We start from the raw sequence: 14,358 nt of genomic DNA, 5'->3' as shown, positions 1-14,358 counted from the left end.
ACTGTTGCCCAAGACCACTCTTGGTTCCGAGTCATGACACACAACCGTACGCATTATTATATACAAGCTAGGACTCGGACAATTATGTTCCGGACCATAATCACTTCCATCGTCAGATGGTCCACATGATCCGTCCCATTGTGTGGGTTATAAAAACATAAGTTATTAATCGTAAAAAAAAATATATCTTTGTGAGAAATAAAAAAGCAACGAACTTAGTAGAACTAAACAAATAAAATGTAACTATGAAGGTCTTCACACATGCACGAAAACATTACCGAAATACTAATGAAACGAACCTTGGGATCATGATTAACAAAATAATGAAAGCCTTTGCTACAACATCCAGCAAACAAATCTTGAAATGAGGATAAACATGAAAAAGCGTTTAAAGATTGAAAATATCATGATTATGAAATCCTTAATATAATACATAAAAAATATTTTTCTTTATATTTATGATGTTTGAGTACTCCTTAAGTACTTCCCAAGTACTCCAAGGACACCCAACTCCCCAGTCGGTCGCCTAGAGTCCGCTTAGCAACTTTTACAACCTTGAATGATACTATTACTCGAGATTACTCGAGTTAATTGACATATTAAATTGGGCTAATTATATGTCTATCAGGCTTTCAATATATTATTATAGGCTTGTAATTCCATTGGACTTTCAAATGATTATTAGGCATTATGAAAGTGTATTGGAATTAATAAAATGATATATGAGCTTAAACAATGTTATTGGGTTTGTCTATGGCTAATGAGTTAGACCAAATGGCTATATTGTTGATCTAGGTTAGTTGTTCACATGTGTCATCCTATGTAATAACTATGTATCTAATCAAAATAAGAATTCGACAAGTATTTTATGAGGTGTTACAGTGACCATGATCTCTTTGACTCACGGGTTCTAATTTCTCGTGTTGTTGAAACTTGTGAGACATGAGAATTGGAACTGTAGATTGTGTGTGGATACAAATGTTTTGATATTATGGTTATCAAATTTGCCCCTTAAGTCACACTGAAACATTTTATGTTAATATGGTATTGGGTTTGAATATATTTGTGAAATCTGGAAATTTAGTAAAAACATTTCTTATTTAAACATGAACAATATATACATATACATCCATAACAAAATGATGATCGATCACCTAAGTGAACCCCATAATTGAACGAATATAAACACAATAATTAAAACATGCGATGATTCTCTCTCTCTCTCTCTCTCTCTCATTGTTGAACTTAAATCAATTTTTGATGGTTTTTTTTTACAGAGATTGTTATGGGCTCTCTCTCTCTCTCTCATTGTAGAACTTCAAATCAATCTTTGAAGGTTTTTCTATAGAGGTTGTTATGGTTTTTATTTCCATGGCTTGTTTTCCAAGCTAATCCAAAAGTTTCACATAACACACCTATAGTTAACTTTTATAAACTTTGTAACTTAATAGAAGTAAATCCTCTATGATAAGTGTTTCTAGAGCTCAGCATCCGGTTCATCTTATAACAAGTTCTTTATATACTGCAACTCATATGTAAACTTGAAAATGTTAAATGCAGACTAACTTAACAACGATATTGACCTAAATATTGACCCAAATTCAGATGTAGATACGTTAGTCCATGTAGAGATCTCAAAAGTAAGTCATGTTGAATCCGTGTAATGATATTCTCATTTCTCAATAACTGAGAACCGATCTTATTTAAATATAATCAAATCTGATAGATTCGGGTCTCTTGAGTGTTACCCTATCTATGTTATCCAAAAAATAACAAAAAGATTTAAGATTTAGTTGGTAGTCATGTATAAATTGGATGTGGCTCAATGATAGAGCACTCACTTTACTAGTGAGAGGTAGGGAGTTCAAACCTCACTATCACCAATTTATATGGGAGATATGAGGGATGACACTGACTTGCCAGGGTTCGAGTCTTGATCTCACCCGGTTTTACAGGCTCCTCGCTGTCGTGCCATTTGGCGGGTGTGGGGGTCGGGTTTTATCCGGTGAATCGGGCTACCTTTAGCCTTAGCCAATGGAGACCGCGTACGAAGTACCCGTCGTTACTTAGTTGGTTGTTAAAAAAAAAGTCGGTAGTCATGTGGTCAAAGTATAATAGTTGCCTCGTTGTTGGTCTTTATTTGACTCCACTCGACAGTCCACACTTATTGATTCCATTCCAATTCCAGTCTCACTTAAACTTATGTTGACTTGATCCGAATCTCATCATCGAATATCACCTCTTCGAATTCCAATTCCAGTTTCATTGTCTTTGATCCACTCAATCCCACATCAGTTAACATTACATTAGATGGGTTGTTGATTATTAGAGAGATTGTGTAAACTGTATTCAAATTCCAGATAAATCAATAAATAGTCAGTCATGTGAATCTGAATCTGATATTGTAAGATTCAAGATTATTATATAATAATAATAATAATACAACAGCAGCAGCATTGGATCAAAGATGGAGTCAAGAATGGATCAGTATGAGGTGATGGAGCAAATCGGCCGTGGTGCTTTCGGTGCCGCCATTCTCGTTAATCACAAATCAGAAAAAACCAAGTATTTCTTTGTTTCTTTGTTATTATTCTCAATATATACGTATATATGGGATTTGGATCTTTATGCTGTTGTTTAATAATAATATATTAATGCAGATATGTTTTGAAGAAGATTCGCCTTGCTAGACAGACCGAACGATGCAGAAGATCTGCCCATCAAGAGGTTTTATTTATATATTTTCATCATTATTGTTGTTGACGTTTGGGAGTACTGTTATTGATTGTTGGATAATTGTTTAGATGGCTCTTATCGCGCGTATTCAGCACCCGTTTATTGTTGAGTTTAAAGAAGCATGGGTTGAGAAGGTTAGAAACCCTAGCTTCTATTGATATTATCATTTGATGTATTTTTTGCTGATCTGGAATCGTTTCTTGATTGGGTCTAGGGTTGTTATGTTTGCATTGTAACCGGATACTGTGAAGGTGGTGACATGTAAGTTACTAAAGAAACCCTAGCTCCCGCAATACTTGTAAATTCATTATGCTTATAAAATGTCTTATCAACAGGGCTGAATTGATGAAAAAGTCACCCGGGCAATACTTCCCTGAGGAGGTAGGTATTGTTGCTCTTCTGTTTTATTTTATGTTGTAATCATGGTTATCAGATTTCTAGTTGCTGAATTGATAATCTTGCTCTTACAGAAACTCTGCAAGTGGTTTACTCAGATATTATTGGCGGTTGAATATCTGCATTCAAATTATGTTCTACACAGGGACTTGAAAGTATGTAATAATATAATATGTTATGGATGCTGAAATTATGTTTTACTTTTAGTGCCTTATACTAACTCTTATTGCGTTTTATCTCCAGTGTTCAAACATTTTCCTTACCAAAGATCAAGATGTTCGTCTTGGTGAGCTAGTAACTGTTTTCTTTAGTAGATGTTGATTGAACTACCTTTGGTTCTATGTGGAAATTAATTTCTTTTGGGCAATCTATTTTTTCATTAGGTGACTTTGGGCTTGCTAAGACACTGAAGGCTGATGATTTGGCTTCTTCGGTATGCTCTTTATATTCATATATATATCTACTTCTGTATGTGATGTGATCAAATATGATATATGATGAGCCATAGGATAGGTCAAGTTGATGCTGCTAATGTTTTGTGATAGACGAATAGTTACAATGAGTAAATATTGCTAACAAGGGCAATGTTATATTATTGTGGTATATGTATATCCCACCAAGGGAATTGTTTTGTGGCAGGAGTATGATTTATAGCTAGTTATTAGCTACTGATTTCAACCTTTTAACTCGTATACACTCGGTTACTTTATTCCAGGTTGTTGGAACACCAAATTACATGTGTCCTGAACTGCTGGCAGATATTCCGTACGGCTTTAAATCAGATATATGGTCTTTAGGTATCTGATTTTCTCTAGTTATATTTTTAAGCCACGTGTTTGTTGTTTCTCATGTTGTACTTATTCCATGTGCAATATTTGTTGTTTATTCATTAGGTTGTTGTATGTATGAAATGGCTGCTCATCGCCCAGCATTTAAAGCATTTGTAAGTCCTCTTGAACCAGTGTGTTTCTCTGTACCCCTTCTTGTATTCTCAGAGGTGTGAGTGCTGCTGATCGTTCAACATAAATATGTTATCATCTCTTGAATTTTATTATAGCTTATCATTGTATTGACCTATATTGATACTAGTGCAACACCTCACATGGGAAAAAATAGTGATTTAAATTAATATAAGAAAAAAAAAGTTGCACAACAAGTAGGCTTACAAGATATGTGCAAAATGTATTTCTGTCGTTTTTCTTAACTACTTAATGTTTTCGTCATTAGTCATTAATGGCATTCATTTTTCAGTTTAATATTAGCATACTTAGGATTCTCTTTTAGCTTATTAGGATACTCAAGTTTTTTTATTGCTACTTGTTAGTCTTTAGGTTCATTGTGGATAGAGAGAGAATACTAAAAACACGATTGTTATGTGATTTAGTTCAGTTCAGTTATGAAGGTAGGTTATAGTTTTCTGACTGTTAGGATAGTTACTAGTGTTTCTAATTCCTATTGAGATAACGATGATGATTATTGTTTATGTTTAGCATGATACTTTAGCTTTATTGGACACCAATTTGCTTTGTTATAACTAGTCTTTCACTCTTTTGTTCCAAATTGAGATTTAATGTTCAAGAATAGTTTTTATATGATTGGATAAGTATAGTTGAGAGTTTATTAGATGATCAAATGCAAGATTTTTCTTCTTTAGGTGAGATGTCCTGCTCTATTATGTTCTAGAAATCCTAGTTTTTGTTGTGTCTGTGTGATGCTCTAGAAACCTAGTTCCTTCGTTTCTTTAAATACTTATATTTTCTGAACTATGTTCTACATCAATGAAGCTGGTGAAATAGTGATTTTTTTTTAAATATGTCACCAAACTGAAAAAATAAAAAGATAATTGTGATAGATTATATCATGATATTAATTTAATTTCACATTGTGCCATGACTTCTAACGCAAAGAACTACAGAGATGAACACATATCTATCAGTTGTACAAAGTATGTTATTATACTAAGCATCCTTTTCTGTCTCTCCAGCAAGAAAAGTAATTTTTAAAAGTGAAACTTTAACTAAAAAAAAGTAAATAATATAAATTTGACCAGCAAGTTAACTACATTAAAATATTGAATTAATGAAACTTTCGTAAAGGGATAGACCCGGCTCCAATGCTGTGATTAAAAAACGAACCACAACTAATAATGAACAAAAAAGGTTTAATCTTCATTTAAGAACCCTAAATCCCTATTTATGATATGATAGCTTGGTAGAATAAACTTTGTATCAGCTGAAAGATGTGTATTCATCCTTGTACTAATCTTTTTTTTGCTTTGCATTATATCATGTGGCACAATGTGCAATTAAGTACCCGATAAACCTATTAAATAATTAAACCTCTGGCTTCCATAATTATTACAATCAGTTTGTGGCTTATCATACGAAAATGGTGTAGTTAGAATCTCTTATATACAGGATACTATGCTTACAACCTCTTAAATCGCTTTATTTTAAACTATTACATAAACTATTCAATAATGTAATTGTCATAATCATATTTTAATCAATTATATACAACTTAAAAGAAAAAAAGGTCAAAAAGTAGTTATGTGTTAAACCAAGCTAAGCCATTTGTCCACCTCTACCGCATTTGAATACCGTCGCTATTTTAAAGTAATGTTTTTTGTTTCTCTTAAAAGTTTGATTTTTGGTTGCATATATACCGATTTCAGGACATGGCTGGACTGATAAGTAAAATAAACAGATCGTGTATTGGTCCTTTACCTCCTTGTTATTCTCCATCCCTGTAAGTGAATTTCATTACCACTCGATATTTGTTGTTTTATAAATAAATAATTAACATTAGCTGTTTCTCTATTTTCTGTTCCCAGAAAAGTCCTCATCAAAGGAATGCTCCGTAAGAACCCAGAACATCGACCCGCCGTACGTTTTCGTACTTCTACATTACCATCCGGTTAATAACTGTGTTCTCATTTTAAGTTTTTAACTAACTTTTTTCACTTGACTTTGTTAGGCATCTGATATTTTGAAACACCCGTATCTGCAACCATATGTTGACCAGTATCGTTCTTCAGTCGGTGTCACTTCACCTTCAAAGCCCATCGGTAATGCTCACGATATGCGAAAGAAGAGATCCGAATCTCAAAGTAGTAACAGCTCTTTCAGTGACAAAGATAGTGTACAGTCAAGTGAAAAAAACATTCAGACTCCACCGGGTGGTTGCACCTGTGACCATAATACAAATCCAGTTTCCAATGGAAATGATGATGACGATTCATTTCAAGAAGATATTGAACATGATGAATTCGAGGTGAGTGAACCTATAATAGAGTATCAAAGGTCAAATAGTGAAGGTAAGCAAGTGAAATCATTCAAACCAATCAAGATGGCTGTGAAAGAAGGTAGAAATAGGGAACACGGTTCACCGATGCGAGGGGGGCGTTTAAAGACCGAGTTTGAAACACCAAGTAAGTTGCCTAAGCCAACTGTAGTGAGTCATGGGTGGAAAGCGGTTAATAATGCTGAAACTCCGCCTGAAAGGAACAATCTTGAGTCAAGGAAAAGAACTCAGGGATCAACTTCCGTGAAGCATCAGGTACAACTAACTTTTTCTCTCTAATAGTTCCTTCAAACTAATTGACGAGGGGTTTGGGTAACAGGTCAAAACATGTTTTTAAAATGTGCGCATCAGGAGCGCATAATGCACGAAGCACGATGCGGTCGGATGCGCATTTCTGAGTTATAGTTTCTGTATAGATTACTTGTACCTTACGCGTAGACTACTTGTACACTTAGACTTAAATATTTATTTTGCTTATGCATAAAACTTCTTTGGTGGTACTATAGCTTCTTTTTTATTTATTTATTTACTTAATCTACTATTTTTAGTGTTTAAAAGTTAACAACTTCAAATATTATCTATAAATAATTTTTTAGTATTCTTTTAATCATAGTCACATGGATCGTGGTTCGCTCCGGTACGGGAACGAGGAAAGGGAACGCAATTCGCTAGTGGAAGCGTATTCGGTACGTAGGGGGGTAGGCTCATTCCGGTACGGTCCGGTACGTGTACCATAGAATCCGGTTCAATGTTCCCAATTTAAAATATAATGTAACCAATTAAATTTACCATAACATAAAATAAAAATTACCAAAGAACATACCTATTTAAATTGACCATAGCATAAACTAAAGTTTACCAAATTTCAAAATCCAAATTTTAATCCATAACAAAATTGAAATATAAATTGTTCTAATTGAATAAATAAATGTATAAATATAAATATAGAAGTTTCCATAAAAAAATATCGGCCTAATTGATTTTGAAGCCAATATCTGTTGAAAACATGAATATAGGAGTTTCTTAAACTGCCACCCAAAATATAGGATCTATTAAATTGATAATATCGGCAATAGGAGAAGTGGAGAACGAAGAACCTGCAACTGAAATCGATTTCTCCATCGATTTAGAATGAAGAATCAGGTCAATTATGTGACTATGCTTTTAATAACAAACGTACCACATACATGATGCATGCGCATCACGCATCGGCTTTTTGGATCAAAACGTATTGGAGCGCATCACACATTATAAAACCAAGGGTCAAAATGGTCATTTTTGTACGATCGGGTTGTGTTGACTCACTAACACTTTTTGGCCATTTTTCAAATTTATAATTAGTTAACTATGTTAGACATGAGTAAACACTATATCTTTCCAATAACTATATGGTGGGGAAATTTTTAAATTTTGGAGACCTTGTTATATTTTTAAATTAAAAGTTTATTGCATCAAGAGTCGTGCCATTGAACTAGCTAGTAACCGTTAGTAATAAAACCACTAATCTTCTCATTTTTTGTCAGTTTTGCCACTGATCTTCATACTTACTATTTGATCTTGAACCCGACTTTTCACTCCTGATTCGTTAAAAACACCCGTAAACTTTAGAAGGGTAATAGGGTCATTTTCTCAAATTTAATGGGGTCTTACAACGATGAGATGCGCTTTCAAACTTGAGTTACATGTTTAATGAAATTACTTTTATTTTTTAATAACACAATTCCAGAGGTTTTATGCATCTGAATACACACTTTTGACCGGTTTGACCCTGTCAACACATTTGACATGTTTCATTTCTTGTCTTTTTCTTAATAAAGTTTACCCGTTTACCTCTTAGAAAAATATAAACTTTAGCTACTCATGGATAGGCAAACCTGGTATTAACTTGCAAGTTGCAACCTTTACTAACAAGTGATGAACTATATGTGCAGCTACCTGTGACTGAATCATCTTCAAAGACTAAAGGTAGACCAGAGGGGACCCCGCCTTCTGGGCCCACTGGATCCAACGAAGATGCAAATCAGAGACTAAAAACTCCACCCACTCTTCTCAGAAAACCATCATTCCCGGGAGTGCGTATTAAGCAAGCAGCCATTGCTGCTAGTCCTGATGTTATTATTAAGAAAGCTGACCCGAAGGATCCGCCGCAGTCTCTTTTAAGAACCCCCACTCAGATTCCTGCAAGGATGAAAGGCTTTACCGAGTTAACTCAGACCTCCCCCGAAACAAAAGACGCTGGCCCGGTTCAGACTCGCATTAGAACCCCCTCTCAGATTCCTGGAACCGTAAACCCTAGTGAGATTCAGACTAGTGAAACAATCGATGGTCCTTGTGAGTCGGTTCAGACTCATGCTGCTCCGAACAAATCTGTTTTAAAGATCATACAGGACTCGCGTATGGGCGTTTCAAACGAAACACGTACCAATGATAGCTTTAGTTCGGAAGCATCTTCTTCGGCTTCAATTCAAGGATTTAAACCTAGTGAAACATGGCTCGGTGACGTGACACAAATTGTGCATCCCGTTCACCAACAATCAGATGTTTTATTCCTTCGTATGGAGATACCACATCAGACAACTAGGGCTGTTGCCAGTCAAAGTCAAGATCTGATATCATTTGCAAATGTATCTGATGCAAATTCTGAATCAAATACTGATTCTGTTTGTATCCGCGTCGGTCATGATAAATTCACAAATGTGGCAGATAATACTACATCTTCAACTGTTTCTGTTTCCTCTAGTCAAATGAACTATATGTTTCCGGACCGTGTGTCGCCTTTACAAAGTCCAACAATTGAAAAACTTGCTCCTCGCTTAAATGAGCAGTCATTAGTAGAAAGGAATTTAGAGGTTAAACATGAGGCGGAGATGAAATCGCCAACAGGATCTTTAGAGCCGTCGGATCGATCTGAAATAACAACTGTGAAATCCGATAGTCCTTGTAGTAAAGAAGTTGAAACAAAGAACGGTCTAGCAGAAGCGAAGGAAATTTTGGATATAACGTCAACAAGGCAACGGGCGGAGGCACTTGAAGGGCTGCTAGAATTATCAGCTGATTTGCTGCAACAAAATCGGCTGCAAGAACTGGCTGTTGTTCTTAGACCTTTTGGGAAGGATAAAGTGTCCCCGAGAGAGACGGCGATCTGGTTAGCTAAAAGCCTTAAAGGGATGATGGTTGACGACTCTAATAGGAACGCGTAAACATTCATCACTGGTACCCGCTATTGCTATGTGTTTGATATTTTTGAATGTGGTCATTTTATTCTTTCATTGTGTTATGTTGTATATATGAACGGCATTTTGTTGATTGATTAGGTGAAATACCAACTCGTGTCCTCAATTAGTAAGGAAAACTTATGAACTGAGAAATAATAGTATTGTGATTCAAACTCCCACTTTTGTTTATGAAAATCTTGCGTTTTTAAGTTTGAGTATTCACGTAAATTTGATTTAGGCCACTTAACTTAAACAAGCCAAGACCGAAATCCCCTTGAACAGAGTCACTGACCGATCGATCATCAACTGGTCTAGTTTTGAATCCGTGTTGAGGGTTGGGATCTTGGGTTTCTGCTATTGGCGTGTGGAACTTTTTGAAGGAAAAACTAATCCGAACCGGTTCAGATTGGGTTATTGGCCATCAATCACTGATCATTCAAGGCCGAGTTGATTATTGTTTCTAACGACGAATCTATGTGGTTTGTATGCGCTAATAACATATGACTTTTGTCGCACCCCGAACCTGGTCGATTGATTCAGAACGGGCATGTGATGGAATAACTTAAAAATTGTAAGGTTAAATACTTGAGTTTACGATTTATATCATGCTCCAATTCTTGAAAGCTAGCATCCATCCAATCAATCTGTCCTTGAGCTTACACTTCCTATAATTAACCTTTTGTACGATTGTCTGAAACATATTTTCATAAGATAGATGATATTTAATTCAACTTTTAATTCTAAACAAGGTTTTTAATCCTGCGCGCGGGTTATTCATTGTGTTTGTGTGATAGCATACAAAATACGTCGGTCGGATGTACATACGCCATCAAGACTATTATAAGAAGAAAAGCTTTCATTTTGAACCTACACACTTTACTTACAAAATACATCGTTAACGTTAATGTACTTGTGAGCCCACTAACCTAAACCTACACCACCTACCTGAGAAGACGCAAATAGCACGCTTACAATCGCCACTAACTCGAATCTGATAGATTATTTACGCATTATATATATTACCTTAAAATCTGTTGCGGCTGTGACTTTCATCAATGTATAAGAAAGCTGGTGTGACAAATAATAAACACAGACAGATTAACCATTTATTCACCTTTAGCTTATTTTCAAGAAAAAAGTAGAACTTACTAAGCTTCACTAACTTTGATTTGCTCATCGTTTGTGAAAACAAACAATTCAAAGGTGCACCTCTTTGATACCTGAGAGCATTAATCAAAGTTGGTTAAGTGCTTATACGAAATCAATTTAAAATAGCTGTATGTGGTGGTCACCAAACTTCATATTCAAAATAGGAGTAGAAGGAACCATGCTTGACTTTCAGAGTCAATGAAACCTCTAAAAATTTTCTCAAAATCTTTGTATTCAATTGAGTTGGATAATCAATTTGGCTTGATGAACCTGTTGATTGGAATACGATGTCAACAACAATTTAATAAAAATCTTAACTAATATCAAACAATTAAAACATGGCTCATGAGCTCACCTAAAGTGCTAACACACTTCACTACCTTTAAGCACGCGCCGACACTATTGTTGCAAACCATCAACGCCGACTGTCATTATTCACCACAGGTTATGCAAAACATTCTAATCCAATTAATGTCCAGCTTAAGCCATCTCAAATGAGTGCCGATGGGAGCAATCATGTATTTGACAGTGAATTAAAAAAATAAAAATAAAAGATCAAAGACTTACATTAAGGCAATTAAATCAGATAGATGAAGGTCACCATAAGTTGACATTGGGAAAATAAACGACAAGATTTTTTAACCAATCAAAAGTTGACATCTGGAAAGAATCTGACTTAAGCGACGAGATTTTTAAAAATCTCAAGGTTTCCGTCCAAATTTTATAATTAAGTCACTTTTTAAAAAACAGTCTCTTCAGACGGTTTTTTTATGTTTCTCGTCTGGTCCGTTCAAATTATGATTATTCCTAACTTCTTCTTCATCTTCATCTTCTTCATCTTCATCTTATTATGATTCTTGAATTCCGTCGGTCATTATTTTTTATTATCGTTACCACACTCACACTCGTTGAGTTGTATCGTATATTTTGGTCCCGTTATTATTCATCCAACCAACAATGGCCGATCGATGCTCAGATCTCTGAATTTAAGGAAGCCTTCAGCTTATTCGACAAAGATGGAGATGGTTAGTTTTTTATCATAATTATTTTGGGTTAAAAATTTAATCTTTTTGTTGTTTAGTTATCTGGGTTTGGTGATTTAGAAATGGGTTTTAGGATCGGTGTATTGGGTTTGATTGTTGGGTTGATTTTTGGTATTTATGTTGGTTGACTTTTGGGTTTTTAGGCCAATTTGAGGTTAATTTGGATTGGTGGGATGTGGGATGGGTTAATTTTTAGGATTTAAGTGGTTAGTGTGATGAATCATTGAAGGTCAGATCTCTTTGGTTTCTAAGTATGCTTGTTTTAAGGACTGACTGTATATGCTAGAGTAGGCCAGTTTAGTTTAGTTTTGTAACTGTGTATTTTGCTTATGTTCGTGATGATTTTTTACTACTGTGAGTGTGACAACTTTTCCAGCCTCGGCTTTGGATGAGAATTGTGATTTGAGGTTGCTGTTGTTCTTTTGGTAATGGTTTCAAAAATCGATTTTCAAGGTGTAATGAGTTGGATTAACGCATCTCTTGACAGAGCCTGCAACGACTATAAATGAAGATGAAGAAGATGAAGATGAAGAAGATGAGGATGAAGAAGATGAAGTTAGGATTAATAATAATTTGAACGGGCCAGACAAGAAACATAGAAAAACCGTCTTGAGAGACTGTTTTTTACCAAAATGCTTTAACTTAAAAATATGGACGAAAACCTCGAGATTTTTAAAAATCTCGTCGGAAATGTCAGAAACTTTACAAGTGGCAAGTTTTCATTGATTGGAAAATCTCTCGGTTATACTACCAATGTGTCGTCCCAGTACAAATTCCATGGATTATTTTGGGAATTTGGATTCATTTTGGATCATTTTTTTTCTCTCTCCTATTTTAGATCATTTTGAGAATTTTCTCTTAAAAATTTGTAAGCCAGCCGTCAAATGGTCGCCAGCAGCGACAGCAAACGTCAGCTAAAAGCAGAAACCGCCGCCTGTCACCACATAGACGCAGTTAACAAAGCAGATGTAAGCCAGTTTTGAATCGCCGCCGTCAACAACAACAAACTAATGTTAAGTAATTCAAACACCTTCTGGAAGCTTCTCGTATTGCATGGATGCTGAATAAGTCTTTGACATGTGCTAGTTGTTATTTTATGTTATTTAAATTCCTTAATAATAGGCAAGTGGAGTCCCCACTTGACTAGGTTGTTTCTGTTTAGTAGTTGCTCATTCTCTTAGTATTTAAATCATGTGTGTACTGCAGTATTCATTATCACTTTTCAAGTAATTGAAAAACCCAAAAGCTTCCGTTTCATTATTGTTCAATTTCCTTGTGTTTGCTCTATTATATTTCTAAAATACCAACAAATTTGGTATTAGAGCCAAGTTGTGCTCTCTGATTTATTCCTTACATAGTTCAAATCTTTCTGTTCACTTTCAATGGCCGAAAATCCTTCCAGTTCAACCACACCTGATCCCTTGTGTTTAAGGGTGAGGGGTATAAACATTGGAGTCTCAGAATGAAAACAATTTTGAGATCTCGAGAACTCTAGGATGTCACTGCAGTCGGTGATGGTGCACAAGACAGCCGTTAAGCCAAAAAGATAGATGCTTTAGCCATGGCCTAAGTTATCCAACAAGGTGTTCACGATAACCTTTTTTCTCGAATAGCTGCAGCTGATACCTCTAAGGAAACATGGGAGATTCTTCAGACCGAATACCAGGGTGATTCGCAGGTACAATCCGTGAAACTGCAGGGGTTAAGACGTGACTTTGAAAATATGATCATGAAAGATGATGAAGTCATTGGTGACTATTTCTCTCGAGTCATGAATAACGTGGGTATCATATGGAGAAGAGCTGGGTGACCAGAAGGTTGTTGAAAAAATTCTCAAAAGTTTATCACCAAAGTTCGACTATGTGATCCCATCTATTAAGGTGGTATTCGACCTGGTAAAATTAATGGGGCTCCTTCAGTCTCATGAAGAACGCCTGAGCAGCTGGATATCCTCAGAAAAAAAAGCATTAGGCTCTTGAAATGCCTGATGAAGCAGCCCTTCAATTGACTCCCGAATCAAGTAAAGCACCTCGTGGAAGGGGACGCGGTCGAGCAACATTTAGGGGCGGACGAAATCCAGGCCGAGGCAGAAGCAACCTTGATCGAAGCAAAGTGCCACAATGCTATGTGTGCAAAAAGTACGGTCATTTTAAAAAAGATTGTTGGTATAATGCTATGTGTGCAAAAAGTACGGTCATTTTATTCCTTTGGATAGAGGTACGGTGTGCTTACATCCCACCCTCCCCAGACCCTACTTATAGCTTTGCTGTCGGTGGGATTTTACTGGGCATGATTGATTGATTGATATTGTTGGTATAATGATGAAGCACACGTGAATGTTGCTGAAAATGAAGAGCAAATTGAAACAACCGACACCGAAAATTAACATCTCCTTATGACCATGGAAACCAGCTCCATTGAATCCGTGCATGATCAACTCTTTTTAAGGACCGCTACAACCGAATCAGGTACAAATTCTCACTTATGGTTCATCGACTCGGGCTATTTGAATCACA

At 35.7% G+C, this 14,358-nt stretch overlaps 1 protein-coding gene across 1 annotated transcript; it reads left to right on the top strand.

Moving 5' to 3' along the window:
• The first annotated feature begins 2,430 nt into the window (after positions 1 to 2,430).
• Positions 2,431 to 9,743, top strand: LOC143614560 (serine/threonine-protein kinase Nek5-like). The gene is made up of 14 exons (XM_077087964.1): positions 2,431 to 2,565; positions 2,661 to 2,727; positions 2,805 to 2,870; positions 2,951 to 2,997; positions 3,072 to 3,117; positions 3,207 to 3,287; positions 3,376 to 3,418; positions 3,516 to 3,565; positions 3,848 to 3,929; positions 4,026 to 4,075; positions 5,807 to 5,880; positions 5,966 to 6,017; positions 6,109 to 6,690; positions 8,367 to 9,743. The coding sequence occupies exons 1-14, from the start codon at positions 2,468 to 2,470 to the stop codon at positions 9,633 to 9,635; spliced, it is 2,607 nt and encodes an 868-aa protein (XP_076944079.1). The 5' UTR covers positions 2,431 to 2,467; the 3' UTR covers positions 9,636 to 9,743.
• The last annotated feature ends 4,615 nt before the right edge of the window (positions 9,744 to 14,358 follow it).

This window comes from Bidens hawaiensis, unplaced genomic scaffold, assembly GCF_021521415.1.
Source record: "Bidens hawaiensis isolate Kalapana, Puna unplaced genomic scaffold, B.hawaiensis_p1.1 tig00040333_1, whole genome shotgun sequence".
Classification (NCBI taxonomy): Eukaryota; Viridiplantae; Streptophyta; class Magnoliopsida; order Asterales; family Asteraceae; genus Bidens; species Bidens hawaiensis.
The sequence above is the reverse complement of the archived record's forward strand: the minus strand, read 5'-3'. Positions and strand labels throughout refer to the sequence as shown.